We start from the raw sequence: 18483 nt of genomic DNA, 5'->3' as shown, positions 1-18483 counted from the left end.
TCTGGACTAGTGCATATTTCTTGCATCTCCATGGTTAAACCAGCTCAGTTAATTAAAATAATCGGACATTGTTTTGCGTGAGACGTTATTACGTCTGCTCTGCTCACCGAGACTTCGCTCTGCTCTGCCGGCGTCTGTCTCCAATTTTAGCGGCTGCTGGTTTGACCACGGAGATGCGAGTGACGGATGCCGAGCTTGACCGCAGTCTATTTCTGTGAGAGAAACACTGCAAGCTGCTACAGTTTGCTGCTCTGCTGCATCGCAGATTGCTAAACACACCTGACTACAGGAGACATCAGCTCAGACTGCTGGACACACCTGACTACAGGAGACATCAGCTCAGACTGCTGGACACACCTGACTACAGGAGACATCAGCTCAGACTGGAGGGTACACCTGACTACAGGAGACATCAGCTCAGACTGCTGGACACACCTGACTACAGGAGACATCAGCTCAGACTGGAGGGTACACCTGACTACAGGAGACATCAGCTCAGACTGCTGGACACACCTGACTACAGGAGACATCAGCTCAGACTGCTGGACACACCTGACTACAGGAGACATCAGCTCAGACTGGAGGGTACACCTGACTACAGGAGACATCAGCTCAGACTGCTGGACACACCTGACTACAGGAGACATTAGCTCAGACTGCTGAACACACCTGACTACAGGAGACATCAGCTCAGACTGCTGGACACACCTGACTACAGGAGACATCAGCTCAGACTGCTGGACACACCTGACTACAGGAGACACTAGCTGAGAGTATGTATAGTTGGTGCAATTCGAGTACGGATCACGTTCTCACCACAAACGAACCGCTCCAGAGTTCGATTGAAAGCGTACCGAGACCCCCTCTTCAATCAGGTCTCGGTACGCTTGTTTGGTCCACTTTTGATGCGCACCCGAGTGCGAATGCTGCGTTCTCACCTGCCCTGACGAACCGCACCAGCGGGACAAACAAACTCTAGTGCAACTCAACCAAATTAAACGAGGCAGCTGTGAAAATGCCCTACAGCACTCTTTGCTTTAGTTGCACTGGCTAAATCATGATGCAAAAGGTACGAGGTATAATCTCTGCTTTTTTAGGCTTCACTGGGTTATTTCACTTCTCTTTCAGCGTTCCCTTGCGGTACTTTCTCTATCGCTCCACAGGCCCTTTTCTGTCGCACATACTTAGGGGGAAAAATGGTTTGTTTAATATAAATATTAGTGTATTTAGGGGTATTAATAAGGGGTTGTTGTTTTTGTTTAGGGGGGCTAGCTGTTGGGCATCAGGGCGACCCGATTTGCACGGGTGACTTCTCAGTGTAAGGGACAGACTAAAGAGAAACTCTGTTTTGTACAGATCCTTACAAACCTATACATAACTATAATCATTTTAATTTCTTTTAATTTTAATATTTTTCAGTGAAAGTGAGAATAACGATACAAACTTATCATCATGAATAATATCATAATCGCTGATATCAGTCAAAAATAATCGCAATTAGATGTTTTCTTCATATCGTGCAGCCCTACTCTACATTAGACCTTACTTGCAAGCTCTGGTAAAACAAAGTGTATTATTTCTGATTGAAAAATTTTGTAAAAAAAAAAAATATTTAACACCAAATGCTTTGTGCTATATAACACTGTCAGTAATTAGTTTATTTGCTAATTTAACTTTTGCTCAGTTTTAGCCTCCAGCCTTGTGTTTAACCTGGCTGACGGTCAGTTCAGCAGCCGCGCGGACCTCATCGACGCTCCCGGCAGTTCCCTGGGCAGGGGAGCGCAAGTGGCCGGGCTAGGTGAGCTCAGCTTCCGTCCCATTCTGCTCTTCTTTGTTGAACTCACAGACGATAGTTACACAACAATGCATCGCCATTTTAAGTGACCTGTACCTCTGTAATCTTTGGCTTCATAGGAGCGTGTTACGATGCACTGAACAACTTGATCTGGACCTGCTCCAGCGATTACATCGATCAGTGGTGCAATCCTGGGAACCAAGCCTTTCATCATGTGTGCCATAGGCTCGGTGTCAGCCATGTCATCACGGAACCCAAAGGTAGATACACACCGCCAGGCCAAGGTTATAATAGTTTTGACTTTTCAATTTCATTTTAGTTTAGTTTGAGTTAGTTTTCAGAGTGTGTTTGTTAGTTTAGTTTTGAGTTTTTAGAGTCCGATGTGAAGCAGTTATGGCACAGCACCATCTTATGTCCAGTCCGTTCAGTTTCTGTAGTTTAATGTCATGATTAGTTAACGGAAATTCATGCGGTCTCATTTTTTCAGGAGTGAAATATTAAAGCTACAAAACTAAAACTGAAATATTTATTTTAACCTTTTTAATACAGTTTCAGTTTAGTTTGTCTTGAAGGTTTTAGTTTTTATTTAGTTTCAGTTTGAATTTGCCTTAATAGCCCTGCGAGAGACTCTTTGTATCAGGTCACAAATCTGACCATCTGCAACATTTGTCCTTTCACAGAGGAAGCGGTGGCCACCGGCGATGTGATCAACCAGCTGCTTCATCATGTAGGTGCTATGTGTATCCATCAACTCAACCTGCTGGCGGCCAGCAGCAACAGCCTGCCACTGGGGGCGCTGCTGGGAAAACAACATCCCATCGAGGCCCGCCACTTCAGCAGCATCTGTGACATCATGGAGAAGGCCATGGTCAACGGAGACACCTGCATCATACGCTGCATCTTGGTGGTGTTCCAGGTCGGTTACAGGTGCAGCTGGGCACAGTTTGGCAGGAAAAGACTCAGCCATTTTTTGTGTTTTTTGAATTTTTTTAGGGGCTGGGCAGCTCTGCTGGTTTGGTTTGGTTTGCACACATTCATAGAAAACAATACATTATATATCACAACATCATAGCAACGACTCTTTGTACTCCCGTCCTAACTTCCGTCTTCCAGGCTTTTTGTAGCTGAATATATAATTTTAATATGAATGTGGATAACGTTAGTGATGGTGAGATGCTTGCTACAGGTTACATTTCGACTGACGAACCGGCAAAAACACGTTTTATTCTCTGATTCAGTGCTTGCTGGCGCACATTGAGCATCGCTTCTTACTGGATTGTAAAACCAGCCTCTGGAGACTCCACCAGCTGACTTCTCTATTGGCTGTAGAAACAGGAGACGTCTCTTACGTTCTAAAACCAGCCTCTGGAGACTCGACCAGCTGACTTCTCTATTGGCTGTAGAAACAGGAGACGTCTCTTACGTTCTATAACCAGCCTCTGGAGACTCCACCAGTTCAGTCGCAGCGACACCATCAGCTGGTTTGAGTCGAGCTGAGACGGGCCGGTTCAGACCGCTGAAACCTTTCCTGCACTAAAACTGTACCATATTTACAAAATAAAAAATAGGACATAAAATAACTACTAACTAAAACTCAATATAGCGAAAATAGAATTACCCAAATAATTACGGGCTTAAACTCAATTTGGGAAAATTATATCTGTGCTATGCTCAAATTCCTGAGCTGGCTTTGTGAAATTCATAACAAATCGTACGTGCTAGAACTTTTGCAACTTTCTCGGAAATGTAGGTCATACTCTTGACGAAAGTCCAGAGCGAGCAAAACGTTAGTCATCTTTAATAAATAGTGACGCTGCAGCAAGATCAATGTTTTTTTTCCAAGTCTGTGATATTTTGCAACGCACCTGCACAGAAATCTGCAAAATTGTACAGATATGTTCTTATTTTTTATGTACAGTATACTGTGTATACACACAAGCTGTTGCAGTCAGTGGAAATAAAACATCTTTAAACATCAGTTTGGTCACTTATGGAGCAATCAATCTTTGTAAAAAAATAAATCCCAGACATATAGTAGATATGTTGTTTAGATGAAATGCACAAATTCTCATAATTTTGTCTTGATAATTGAATTTTTGGCACTAGTTTGAAATGTGAAGCCATATATTGTTTCTGACCTGGCAGTTAGCTCAACAAGCAATACTTGCCCTGATGTCTGAGGTTGTGAGTTTGAGCCCCGGTTGTTACAGAACAAACATGCTAATGCCTTCTCAGGAACTGTGCTGTTTGGATTTAAAGACTTAGGTTTCAAGGTTCAGTGATAACTGTATTTCTGATTTGTCTTCCTCTTCCATATCAAAATGTCCGGCCCAGGTATAATATCGTTTTGTGTCTGTCCTGTCCAGGTGGTGTTTAGGTTTTTCAACCCTCAGTCGGAGCAGAATCGGGAGAGTGTGCGTCGCTCAGGCCTTCTCCTGTGGCAGCTCCTCATGGCTCCAGTGGATCAGATCGGAGCAGAGATTCAGAAAGAGGTGTGCCTGGCCATCAGGTAAGTCAGGAACTCCACATAAAGTACATGTATGTATGTGTGTGTGTTTTGGTTTAATCAGTGATCATAATGATTCTGTGTTTACCTCCTGTCTGTCTCTGCAGCTCAGGCTTGAATACTTTGTATCAGGGGGAGGCTGAACTCAAGAAACTGCTTAAACTGGTTTTAACCGAAGGTGACTATGACACTAAACACTAGGGATGCTAATTTAGAGGGTTTTTTATGACCGATAGCTGACCCTCGTTTACTGATAAACAGCCAACTGAGTCCCAGTTCACCCATCCGGGAGGCTCAGACATACTTATCAAGTTCTGTGGACAGCTGCAGACTTGCACCGGTCACGCAGCCACGTTGTTCCGTGCATTGTAGTGTATGATATCTGGAAATGGATTAAGGAGACTTCACAGATGACAGAGTCAGATATCTTCAGATTAGATGCAGCTTTATTCAGAGATGGAACATACACTTGCGAGTTTCTCTCTGAACACTAGATGAACAGACATCTTTATACTGTTCGTCCTCACATCTGGAGAACTCCTTGTCAATCACGTAATCATACGAAATTAGGCTCCTGAAAGCATGCAGACTTAATATTCAACCTATCAGTGTACACACGCAGCCACTTTCCTGGAATCGTGTGTGCGACTGACATAGTTCAACATCAGTCCACAGTTGCCCATTAGATGCATGTCTCAGTCCGTCTCAGCCCGTCTCCACCGCATCCACCTGCGAGGCTGTCAGCTGTCTGTCTGCCTGGCATACTCTGTGTGTAAGACAGCCGATTTAACCCGCCAGTCCTCGTGGATATAGTGGCATATGTCACGTTACGTACTGTAGCTATCAGCTGTGAGGGCCGTCGAGCAGAGAGACACGAACTTGGCAGAAAAAAAGCGCTTTAAACGCAACTTGCCGGTGCAAAGTTAGCACTAGCAAGTCAACTAGCAGTCGAGAAATAGATTCCTTTTTTATTTTATTATGCAAAAAAATTTTTTTAATAACTTTTTTTATTTTTGTTTTAATTATTTAGTTTTTAACTGTTAAACTGATAGAATTAATTGGTCAAAATTCTTATTGTCTGTTAACGGTTAAACATTAACATCTCTAGTAAACACACATTTTAATAGAACTGGCCCTTTTACTGTTTTGCGGTGAATATATATCTAATATTCTGTGTAATTGTGTGCGACACTCGAAGGTGAAAGGAACATTGGCCTGTCTCAACTTCGTGATGTCATCCTCACCAACCTGGCAGACCAACTGCAGAAGAATAGATTTGGGAGTGAAGAAGATGACCACTACAGGTAAGTGGCTGTCCTGTAACTATAGGGTAGAATTTCCCTTAGCCTTTGATAACCGCACAGAACAATGTCATAAAAATGTTTTACTTTATTTCTGTGTCCTGCCAAACATTTGGCCCGTCCCTCTTGGGATAACAAGACACCGAAATTTAACAGACATCTTCTGGTCTCACATATACAAATACAGCACAAACAAACAAACAAATATCTACAGATCCTCTCGGTAAAGAGCTTTATTTCTCTTCTCCCAGGCGTTCACGACATAACTGGCTACATGTTATAAATATGTATTAGGGGGTCCCTGCTCCGTCCCTCTCTCAGATAAGGGGTCTTTGCTGATTTAAACAACAAGTTAGTGATAGAAGTCTCTCTTTTACAGATTGAGTGATGAGCTGCTGCACTGTATCCTGAAGACTGTAGTCCGGGAATCCTGCCTCGTCATCACCAAATGTCAGACGGTTGCCCGTGACGACTTCCAGAAGCTGCTCTCCACTGTGCCAGTAGGACTCTTCAGTTCAGCAGAAACCTAAACACCATCTGTGTTGATTTACAAAATTAGCACCATCCACCAGCCCAATGCTGGTAATAGATGGATAGGATGGATGGATGGATGGATGGATGGATGGATGGATGGATACGTAGATGGATGGATGGATAAGATGGGTAAATGGATACATAGATGGATGGATGGATGGATGGGTAGATAGATACATGGATGGATGGATAGGATGGGTAAATAGGTAGGTAGATGGATGGATGGATGGATGGATGGATGGATGGATGGGTAAATAGATACGTAGATGGATGGATAGGATGGATGGATAGATAGATACATGGATGGATGGATAGGATGGGTAAATAGGTAGGTAGATGGATGGATGGGTAAATAGATACGTAGATGGATGGATAGATAGGACGGGTAAATGGATGGATGGGTAGATAGATACATGGATGGATGGATAGGATGAGTAGATGGATGGATGGATGGTAGATACGTAGATGGATGGGTTGATAGATAGGATAGGATGGATAGATAGGATAGGATGGATAGAAGGATGGGATAGGATGGATGGATGGGTAGATAGATATGTGGATGGATGGATGGATGGATGGATGGATGGATAGATAATAACAGGCATTCTCCAACATATCACTCAAAGGTCGGAGTCTGATTTTTATTCCAGTTTGAGGTCTGAAATGATTGGCAATAACAAAATAACATTTAATCAACTCACATTTAGCTTTTAAGTGACATACGTTCAAGTTGAGTTCTCTGTTTAACTGCTCCAATTTTGGAGCGATTTGGGTACTGGTATTCTTTTTTGTTGTTTGTTTTCAACTTTGTTTTGTAAATTTTTTCCCCGCATATATTCAACATCACTAACAATTAATTGATCAATAGACAGTAACACGAAGTGTGTACTGGGTCCGGATTTACTTGCAGGTTGGTCCAGAGTTGGAGAAGCGCTGGTGAATGGGGTCAAGTGCCAACAACTAATATTTTGAAATAATAAAAATATATAGTCCGGCCAATAATCACTTATATAATTTACAATTTGTCACATCTAAACAAAACCAACAACTACCAGCCATACGCCTTAAGACCTTAGCTAATGCTAGTTAGACAGTTAGACAATGATGTAATCATTGTTACAGGCCTACCCTGTTTACGTGAGACGTTTTGTGAGATTGCACCGGTATAACGTTGCGCTGGTCTTCCCTCTCTGCAGGTGGTCTCACCCAGTCTGCGCTACCTCATGGCTGTTCAGAACCACCTGCTCAGTAACACCGTTCTCATCCGTCCGGATGATAACGACGACAGCGACAGCTCCCTACAAGGGGAAACAATGAAGGTACAGGTAAACATCCCCTTTAAGTTCCCCTACCTCTGTGCACGTGGAGTCTGTGTGTGTGAGACCAACCCACCAAGCGGAGCAACGGGAGAGGAATGTTCTTTTTGTGCCGCTGCATAAGTAATGTGTGCTCGTTGCAGTGTTACTGAAACGTTGTTATGGAACCCACTGCAGTTCTGGGCAAGACCCGCCCTTTAACAGCATTCACGCGCTACGATTGGCCAGGCGTCCATGCTCGCAGGAGCTAACGGTGCCTGATTTGTTCAGGTCCTACCACCTGACCAATCGGTTAACTACCCGAGGTCAATTCCTAACCCCCGACCAATCGGGTTGCTCCGTAGGGCGGGTCTTACAAACAAACCAAGTGGGATTCCTAATAACGCCCCTTTGAACTGTGCGCTAGACACTGGCTACATATATTTTGCATATTTTTGCTTATTGTGATGTCATTTCTTGGAGTATCTTCAAATGCTTAATGTCCTTAAAATCAGTACAACCTGAGCTAAATGGTTATGTAAGTCAGTAAACCATAATAATTAATAAAAGTATTGAAATTGTGTCATTAATAAAATAAATCTGACATGTTTTCATAACATTTTACTAAATAAACACACAAAACACATTGAGCCAAAATATTTCTAAATGTAGAAAAATGAACAAAATATTCTCTCCAGAAGTTATTTCCACTCTGAAATTTTTTTTAGTTCTTGAGATTTGATAATTTTTTGGAGCGGAGCGTAACATGATGACGTCACTCCGAGCGACAACGTAATGGCGCGAAAGGCAGAAGCCTTTGCTTTTGGCTGCAAAAAAGGAATGAGAACTCTAGCTGTTCTGGTTTTTATTTAGATCGATTTAAGCAGGTTCATGTAAACTGTAGGAGTTAACTAAGGGCGTGTTAGGGCTGCTCGATTTAGGGAAAGAAGAACTATAATCACGATTTATTTTGGTCAATATTAAAATCACGATAATTTCACACGATTACTCGTTGTCTTCTGGAAAAGATGCTGCATTTATTGAACTTAAAAAACAGCGAAGCAAGTTAAACAAATCAAATCAACAGTGAAACAGCTTGAACTGTGAAATATCCCTTCATACTTTTACAGTAAAAAAAAATAAATAAAAAAAATCCATTAACCCTTGTGTTGTCCTTGGGTCAAATTTGACCTGTTTTCATGTTGTTGTTGTTTTAGATAATTCTTTGGGCATTTTTAGGTCTTTTATTGACGAGAGAGAGAGAGAGAGAGAGAGAGAGAGAGAGAGAGAGAGAGAGAGAGAGAGAGAGAGAGAGAGAGAGAGAGAGAGAGAGAGAGAGAGAGAGAGAGAGAGAGAGGAGAGAGAGAGAGAGAGAGAAAAAAAAAAAGAGAGAGATTCAGCAAAAAAGCATTTTAGGTCTTTATGGAGAGAGAGAGAGAGAGAGAGAGAGAGAGAGAGATATTCAGCAAAAGGCCGCAGGTCAGAGTCCAACCTGGGCCCACTGCGCAGAGGAGTAAACCTCTATATATGGGCGCCCGCTCTATTAACTGAGCTATCCGGGCGCCCTTTTCAAGTTTTTTACAATCAGAAATATGTAATTTAGTTTCTTTCAACTAAATTACCCAAAAATAACATGGATCTATATATGTACGCTGTAGAGAACCAAGAGAATGTTCTTCTCAGGTAAAATAAATTAATATTTCCATTGAACTTTGGACTATTTTATTTAATTTTATAACATTTGAAAAAAACCTGACTAAACTTTGACATAAACCCTTCTGTGATCCACTCAACATCCTCTGATCTTAACTATTAGTCAAAATAAATCATAATTTCTGCTTTTTTTTATTTATTTTTTACAAAAAAAATAGCTCTAATGTCATTTAAATTAGGTTTATTGACCATGAATAAAGAAAGCTTTGAAAAAAGTGAAAATTAAATTTTTAATTTTGACCCAGAAGGACAACAAGTGAATGGTCGACAGGAAGACAACACGAGACAAAATAAGAGTTTACTTGCAAAACATAACGTGCAAAATAATAGTTTATCTTTTGATTACGCTGTTTTTGAGATCGTTGGAACCAAAATCGTAATCACGATTCAAATTTTTATTAATTGCACAGCCCTAGGAGGCGCACACACACACAACACACGTGTACACACAACACACGTGTATACACACACACACACACACACACACACGCACACGCATGTTTACACACAAACACACTTGTACACACACACACCCACAGAGAGAGAGACACACACACGTACACACACACACACACACACGTGTACACACACGTATACACATGCACACACACACACTTGTGTGTGACTTGTTTCTTCCTCCTGTTGATACTAACGGTTATTGATAAAACGATGGAAGCTCAACAGTCTGATGTAAAAGAACAGCCCAGATTGTGCCAATACTGTAGATGTAGACTTAAAAGTTGTTTTTATTACTTCCATATTGCATGAAAGAGATGATGATGATGATGATGATGATGATTCAAAATCTTGAAATCAGTGTTACGAAAGTTTGGGAATATTGTGTGTGTTTGTGGTCCTTTAGGAGCTCCAATGTAGCATCCTGTCCCTGGCAACCAAGATCTTGGTGGGATGTGATGAAGTGCTGGAGACCCTGCAGCAGGTGACCACCGCTCTCATTAACAGCGACATCGCCGACAGAGAAACCAGGTGAACTTTTAACTTTCATTAAAAAGTACCTTTTCACAGTGTGGGAAAATAACCCTTTGTTCAGCGTGGATAGGTCGGTTTAATTAAAGCGTAACTCTCGCCAAAATGCAACCTAGGGTCATTTTGTGAATGTCAAACCTTTGCTTAAAAGCATATTTAGGACGGAAGCGCCATTTTTAAGATTTACCGTATTTTTGGTTTCCTGCACCGTAACAGGGAGGAGAGTAAAGATGGAAAGCTCCTAAAGCTTAGTTCCATATAAATGGACGGATGATTCGTTGTTTTGTCGTTGGTGAAAAACAATAATTACCTTGTAGTTGAAAAAGGAGCATCATATAAGAATGACATTTCCTCCTATGGAGTCCGTTCATTGGCATTCGGAGATCGCCTCTTTTTGACTGGCGAGATGGCGGCGAGCGGAAAAACCATCAGCTACAGTGAGTTGTCCTTTCTTTTTAGTAAACTCTGTGAACACAAACAATGTTCTCAATGCTGAGTTCATGTGTAGAGCCCCTGGTGAGACTTGGAGCAAAGTCTCATGTTGTGTCGAGCCTTCTTAATGGTTTAAAAATAGTGATTTTGATGCGAAAACAATCAAAAACAATAAATAAAATGGAAAATTTTCTGGACGCGATTATTTCCATTTAAAAATTATCGAGCTCATTTTTATTTATCATGCGATTAATTGATTTATTGCAACAGGCCTATTTCCGTCCTAATTATGCTTTAAAACGAAAGTTTGACTTGGGTACATTCACAAAAAGACCCTAGGTTGCATTTTGGCGAGAGTTACGCAATTTTATCGAAATCGTAATAGGGACTATACGTAGTGCATAATCCACACAAAATAAATTTAGCACGAATAACAAATCAGGCCAGCAACATAATTGGCGATTAATCGCATGTTTTATCACATGATTAAAATTCTATTATTTTGCATTTAAGAACTATATATATACAGCCTTAAAGTATTCGCCCCTTGAACTTTCTTGACCTTTGCCACATTTCAGGCCTCAAACATAAAGATATAAACTGTAATTTTTGTGAAGAATCAACAACAAGTGGGACACAATCATGAAGTGGAACAAATTTATTGGATATTTCAAACCTTTAAACAAATAAAACTGAAATATTGGTGCAAAATTATTCAGCCCCTTAAGTTAATACTTTGTAGCGCCACCTTTTGCTGCATTACAGCTGTAAGTGGGTTGGGGTATGTCTCTATCAGTTTTGCACATCGGAGACTGACATTTCTGCCCATTCCTCCTTGCAAAACAGCTTGAGCTCAGTGAGGTTGGATGGAGAGCGCTTGTGAACAGCAGTTTTCAGTTCTTTCCACAGATTCTCGATTGATTCAGGTCTGACTTTGACTTGGCCATTCTAACACCTGGATATGTTTATTTGTGAACCATTCCATTGTAGATTTTGTTTTATGTTTGGATCATTGTCTTGTTGGAAGACAAATCTCCGTCCCAGTCACAGGTCTTTTGCAGACTCCATCAGGTTTTCCAGAATGGTCCTGTATTTGGCTCCATCCATCTTCCCATCAATTTTAACCATCTTCCCTGTCCCTGCTGAAGAAAAGCAGGCCCAAACCATGATGCTGCCACCACCATGTTTGACAGTGGGGATGGTGTGTTCAGGGTGATGAGCTGTGTTGCTTTTACGCCAAACATAACGCTTTTGCATTGTTGCCAAAAGTTCGATTTTGGTTTCATCTGACCACAGCACCTTCTTCCACATGTTTGGTGTGTCCCCAGGTGGCTTTTGGCAAACTTTAAATGACACTTTTATGGATATCTTTAAGAAATGGCTTTTTCTTGCCACTCTTCCATAAAGGCCAGATTTGTGCAGTATACTGACTGATTGTTGTCCTATGGACAGAGTCTCCCACCTCAGCTGTAGATCTCTTGCAGTTCATCCAGAGTGATCATGGGCCTCTTGGCTGCATCTCTGATCAGTCTTCCTTGTATGAGCTGAAAGTTTAGAGGGACGGCTGGTTTTCGTAGATTTGTAGTGGTCTGATACCTTCCATTTCAATATTATCGCTTGCACAGTGCTCCTTGGGATGTTTAAAGCTTGGGAAATCTTTTGTATCCAACCGGCTTTAAACTTCTCCGCACAGTATCTCAGACCTGCCTGGTGTGTTCCTTGTTCTTCATGATGCTCTCTGCGCTTTATACGGACCTCTGACACTATCACAGAGCAGGTGCATTTATACTGGAGACTTGATTACACACAGCTGGATTCTATTTATCATCATTAGTCATTTAGGTCAACATTGGATTATTCAGAGATCCTCACTGAACTTCTGAGAGAGTTTGCTCACTGAAAGTAAGGCTGAATAATTTTGCACTCCATTTTTCAGTTTTTATTTGTTAAAAAGTTTGAAATAGCCAATGAATTTCGCTCCACTTCATAATTGGGACCCACTTGTTGTTGATTCTTCACAAAAAATTACAGTTTTATATCTTTATGTTTGAGGCCTGAAATGTGGCAAAAGGTCGAAACGCTCAAGGCCAATACTTTCGCAGGCACTGTATATGTATATATATATAACAATGGGAAGCAATTCTTACCAGTGTATCTTGATTGGGAATCAAATGAATGCAAAGAAAGTGACTTTATGAACTTTATGACTTTAAGATTTGTAAACTAAAACGGGGACATGTAAGTAGTTCTATACAATTTATTGTGTAGATTAGGGTGAATTTGTGTGTGTTGTAACAGCATTTTGCCATTGAGAACGAGCTAGCATGCTAACGGTTAGCCCCCTCGTCTCGGCTAGTGACGTAGAAAGCCGTGCAGATTTTGAGCAGCTCACCAGGAGACTGAAGGCAGGACTCATTCAGAAACCGTATCTCACTCAGAACACCATGGATGGATTTTTTCAGTTTGTATGCGTGTGGAAGCACCAGAGACACAAAATAACACCCCAAATCCCAGAAAAAGTGATTTTATTTTTATTTTTTTCATGATATGGGCACTTTAATGTATAATATGTGTCAAACTGTTCTCCGTTAAATGTTGTGATGCTGAAGAGACGTTACAGCCTACAAAAATCCTATCCTACAGACTAAAGTAAACCTCTTTGTTTGGTACAGATCCTCGCAAAAATAACACTATAATCATTTAAATTTTAATAATTTTCAATTTAAAATGATGATAATGATACACAAATGATCATTCCCCTCAATACCGTGAAGCATATCGCAATAGCAATATCAGTCAAAGTAATCACAATTCGATATTTTCTTCATATGGTGCAGCCCTACTGCTGGATAGCTTTTTAAAATCTACTAGCCCCTAATTTTATTATAACTCATGAGCAGACTTTTGAAGTTCATCTGTGGTGTCAACTGTGTTACCGTAAAAACCATAATGGAACTGACAGAAATAAAACCAGACATGATGTTCTCTGAATTTGTCTCTAATGCACGTCTTCACCGTGAAACGAGATTGAACTAAACCCTGGCTGATGCTGCAGCTTCCTTCCAAAGAATAAAAGAGTGCATGAGAAATCGTCTATGGACGCGGTTTTAAAATCAACAATCAATGGTCCCATTTCAAGTCGTGTTTGCTTAGGGCTGCAACTAACTCATTTTTTTTATTGTCGATTTAATCTGTGGATTATTTCTTGGATGAATGGATGAGTTGTTTGGTCTCTGTCAGAAAATGGTGAAAAATGTGGATCAGTGTTTCCCAAAAAGCCCAAGATGGCGTCCTCAAATGTCTCGTTTTGTCCACAACTCAAAGATATTCAGTTTCCTGTCACAGAGGAGAGAAGACACTAGAACAATATTCACATTTAACATGCTGGAATCAGAGAAGTTTTACTTAAAAAAAGACTCAAACCGATTTAATCGATTTATCAAAATAGTATAAAATAATACTAATAATTTACTCTACAAATTGATTAATCTTTGCAGCTCTAAACACTCTATAGTGACTAGTCTATATCCACGACCTTCCACTCCCGGGATTGCTCCGTTGCCGCCAGAAATTCCGCCAGATGTCCCTCATTTTTCTTTGTGTTGGCGTTCTGACCTCCGGTGGATTTGTGAGGACTATGGTTAACTGCTCGTCAGATCTCTGCAGGGTAAATCCAGACAGCTAGCTAGACTATCTGTCCAAAGTTTTCTGTTGCACGACTAAAACTACTTTTGAACGTACACATGTTCCACCAAAACAAGTTCCTTCCTGAGGCTATTTCGCAGAGGCACCGTGGCTCCGTCCAGAGCTTAGCCCCGCCCCAAGACGATTGTGATTGGTTTAAAGAAATGCCAATAAACCAGTTTTTCTCCCGTCCAGGAATGCTGTGTGGACTGGACAGACCTTCCTTTGCAGCGCTGCGGAGGAAGGTCTGGCAATGCGAGACTATAATCACCTTAACATTTGTTTTTTTTTCAGGTTGAAAGGCCTGGAACAGATAACAAAGGCCACTATGCTTGGGCACCTGCTGCCCGTGTTGCTGACCTCTCTGATGCACCCCAACCTGCAGACCCTCACGCTCGCCGACGCCCTCATGCCTCAGCTGGTGCAGCTGGTCCTCTACACCAGCCAGGTTGGGGTCTTGCCGGTCCAAAAGGCAATTCTTGCATTTAAAAAAAAAAACATGATGTTTGATGTATTTTTGTTGATGTTGAAATGGATTTTAAAACATATGGTGTCGAAAAAAGTATCGTTAGGAACCTGTATCGAAACTGAGGTATTGAAATTGGCACCGGATCGAAAGTTTCTGAACGATACCCAGCCCTACCCAAGGGGACCAGAGCTGTTTTAACACCTTGCTAAATTGCCATTTAACTGAACTACTGAGGAGACTGTAATGTGTAGTAGATTATCATAAATAAATCCGTATGTGACACCTTTTGTTCAGAAGTTTATAGTTGATTAAGGTGAAATGAAAGGGAGAACGACAGGTGCAAGGGAAGCTTTTTTGTGACATGGCTTGATGCAATTGTCTGAGTGATACTGTATTATTATGTACTCCTAGTGAATCTACATTGGGAGAATTGTATGTACTTTAATTGTCTTTTGAATCTTTAGCTATGTCCGACCTTCCTGACAAAAAAATAAAAAAACAAAACGGAAGTCGTGAAGCTAGTAGAAAATAGGAATCGACCGATATGGATTTTGTAGTGCCGATAGCTTTTTTTTTTTTCATCAGCCTTAGCCGATGGGCTGCCGATTTTCTTGAGCTGATATTTGGAGCCGATGCTGCTTTTGCTCCCTCAATTTACATCATAAAAATGTGAACCCTGCCACACTGGATTTGTTTTCGGAATCTGCTCTGCAATTTCTTTAAAAATAATAAACAAAAACACAGATCAATATCACTTCTGCAATCATCTTACATTCATATCACCCAAATTATGTGTGCAATGTGTATCATATGGATGGGTGCACTGCATATGGTTAACTGTGCAAGGGTAAAAGGCTTTCACAGCCTTGATGATGCATTGCTTGCTGACATATAAGACAGATATAATCAGGTCATCACAAAATGTCCTTTGTCAACACATTTAAATAATTTAAGAAAACAATAAACCTGAAAAGTAGCCATTGAAATAAAGTGCTTGATTTGTAATTTAAGACTGCCATGGTGCTGGAAGCCTGCCTGCTGGCTTCCAGCACCAGCACTCTGCTAGTGGGGGAGGGGCAGTGCACGATCTGCACGTGAACTGCAGCGTCTCCAGCAACACAGAGCTGCCTGTGGACGCCTGTCTGTAAACAATGGCAGAAAAAAACTATCGGCGAACGCAGCAGCCGCGGATCGGCCGATGTTGATACACGTAAAAGCGCAAATATCGGCCCTATAAATCGGTCTATCACTAGTAGAAAAAGCAGTCATCGTTAAAGTATTTATTTCCACTCTCTGATTTTCCAGACTGCCCTGCTACTAAAGACTCAGTCTCCTCTTTTCACTGAAGAGCCTCCACCTATGGGTGGCTTTCTCGAGCCGGGGGCGAAGGCATGTGCTGCTGACGACAAGTATGTTTTTTTTGAAGGTCCACTATAAGAATGTTGAAAACGAATTTGCAGATGTGTTATTCTAAATAAGTTAATTTATCACAGGCCTTTGTACGTAACTAAATGTAAGGATACTGTCTGTTTGAGTAGAAGTGATTAACAACTTGACCAGAAGAAAAGAAGAATTCATTTGCAAAGAATCCCTTTGATTATATATTGGATCACTTTGTTATATCTTGTCTGCCATAAGCTCAGTTTTCTTTTGTATCTTTGATATTAGAATTCTTGACGAACGCGAGGAGCCCGGTTTCCTGACTGGGCTGAAGATCCCCGCCCCGTGGGCTGCTGGGAAGACCGTAGAGACGGTGCACCCTGTGAGGGACAATTACAAGTTCAAGGAGACGGTACACATCCCAGGAGCCCGCTGCCTGTACCTTCGCTTTGATTCTCGCTGCTCCTCACAGTACGACTATGACAAGGTACTGACTCTCGCAGACACTAGTGGCGCTTAACCGCTGCTGGCTCGGCTCGACTCGGCCACGGTGCGTCCTCTTTTTTTTTTTTTTTCCATTGCAGATTTAGTACTGCGTCATGCGAGCATGGCCTTCATCTAGAGCTGGGGGATATGGAAAAAATCTAATAAAGAAACCGATATTAAAGTGTACTTACGTTTGCTGCTTTGAATATTCTTCTAAAGTACAACAAATGTGTTTTTGAACTTAAAACAAATGCAAGGAAATCATTTCCAACATTCCTTTATTAAACATTGAATTGAATATAAAAGGCACAACTTAAACAAAGAAACAACAGTAACATTGTAAAGTGCACTTTCCCTCTGACATTTTCTTTCAACTAACACAAAAATATCTCGGAGTGTCTTTTACGATATTTTTTGCAGCCTTTCGCGATGGGTTTATTGTGCCAGTTGATATTGCGGTGACTATAAAAAATGATATATTGTGCAGCTAGTAAATCTAGTAAGTTTAGAAAATTACATCACTTTACTGTATTGCAGCCTTTAAAACCAGGAAAAGACTCTTGTGTCTTATTACGATATCCATAATGTAAGAAGATATCTAGCCTCATATACCAATGTCCATCTAATATCAACATATTGCCAAGCCTTCATCGCTTGTTACTCTTACAAACATTGTGTGCTATTTCTCAGGCATTGCAAAGCACTGGTTGGGGATACTTGACACTAAATGTTTTCTCTGATGTTTCAGCTGGTTATCTACGCCGGTCCCAACACCAACAGTCGCAAAGTAACCGAGTATGGAGGGAACACTCTGGGATATGGCAGTCGCAGCGTCTTGGGGACAGGCTGGCCAAAAGACCTTGTCAAGGTAAAAGAAGCACACACAGTGTTTTTCCAGCATAAAGACATTTTTGGCGCCCCCTGAAAAGGGTTTTAGCCAGCGCCAAAAGAAAATCACAAGCGTAAAAATGTCTTTGACTTCCAGCAGTCAACTCCCCTCCCCTCCTTCTCATATATACGGCATCAGTAATAACATATTGTATATGCTCCATAATATTTATTGTCACCTTGATCAGCCCAAACGATATGCACGTGTGTTATTTATAGACTTCTCATCTGCATTTAACACCATTAGGCCTCACATTATGATGGAGAGGCTATTGCGGTTGGGAGTGCATAGTGACGTCATCAGATGGGTTGAGTCCTTTCTGACTGACCGAGTGCAGTGTGTCAGGGTAAATGAAGCTGTGTCTTTTCCCATTATTACAAACACGGGGTCTCCACAAGGAAGTACAATCTCCCCAGTCTTATTTACCCTGTACACAAATGAATGCAGGAGCAACACACAGGAACATGTTACAATCAAATTTGCTGATGATACAGCGATCATAGGTTTGATACGGGACAGCGATGAAACCAACTACCGGGCTTGGGTGGATCAGTTTATAGACTGGTGCAGGTCCAGTTGTCTTCTGCTAAACACAAACAAAACTAAAGAAATGATATTTGACTTTAGAAGTGGGGGCTCGACCCACCAGCAGATGACTAAAGAGGCGCAAGGGATTGAAGTGGTAGAGGAGTATACAAACTTAGGAACAATAATAGATGCTAAGCTATCATGGAACACCAACACTGATGCCATCTATAAAAAGGGTCTGCAGCGATTGTATTTTATGCGGAAGCTGAGACAGTTCAGAGTAGAAAAAGACATGATGGTCCTTTTCTATCGCTCTTTTGTTGAGAGTATTTTGACTTTCTGCTCCATTGCCTGGTACTTGTCTTTGTCAGTGACAAATAAAAGTAAATTACACCGGATAGTTAGTATGGCCAGCAGGATTGCTGGACTTCAGTTAAGTTCTTGGACCACAATCTGTGAATCCAGGGTAGTGAGGAAAGGACAA

General features: G+C 41.3%; 1 protein-coding gene across 4 annotated transcripts in view; it reads left to right on the top strand.

Moving 5' to 3' along the window:
• The window catches only part of LOC120560309 (probable E3 ubiquitin-protein ligase HECTD4), a 111256-nt gene that overhangs the window by 25570 nt on the left and 67203 nt on the right, over window positions 1-18483 (top strand). For 2 of the 4 annotated variants that reach the window (XM_039802645.1, XM_039802643.1), the window contains exons 10-22: window positions 1685-1798; window positions 1915-2055; window positions 2476-2711; window positions 4162-4304; window positions 4409-4479; window positions 5500-5605; window positions 5982-6102; window positions 7333-7455; window positions 10007-10131; window positions 14542-14695; window positions 16022-16125; window positions 16385-16583; window positions 17331-17450. In XM_039802645.1, the coding sequence (XP_039658579.1) occupies window positions 1685-1798; window positions 1915-2055; window positions 2476-2711; window positions 4162-4304; window positions 4409-4479; window positions 5500-5605; window positions 5982-6102; window positions 7333-7455; window positions 10007-10131; window positions 14542-14695; window positions 16022-16125; window positions 16385-16583; window positions 17331-17450 (1757 nt within the window). Of the gene's footprint in view, window positions 1-1684; window positions 1799-1914; window positions 2056-2475; window positions 2712-4161; window positions 4305-4408; window positions 4480-5499; window positions 5606-5981; window positions 6103-7332; window positions 7462-10006; window positions 10132-14541; window positions 14696-16021; window positions 16126-16384; window positions 16584-17330; window positions 17451-18483 lie in introns of all 4 variants that reach the window. The other 2 variants (XM_039802644.1, XM_039802642.1) reach the window with 1 other exon arrangement.

The sequence above is a fragment of the Perca fluviatilis genome, chromosome 6 (assembly GCF_010015445.1).
Source record: "Perca fluviatilis chromosome 6, GENO_Pfluv_1.0, whole genome shotgun sequence".
Taxonomy (NCBI): domain Eukaryota; kingdom Metazoa; phylum Chordata; class Actinopteri; order Perciformes; family Percidae; genus Perca; species Perca fluviatilis.
The sequence above is the reverse complement of the archived record's forward strand: the minus strand, read 5'-3'. Positions and strand labels throughout refer to the sequence as shown.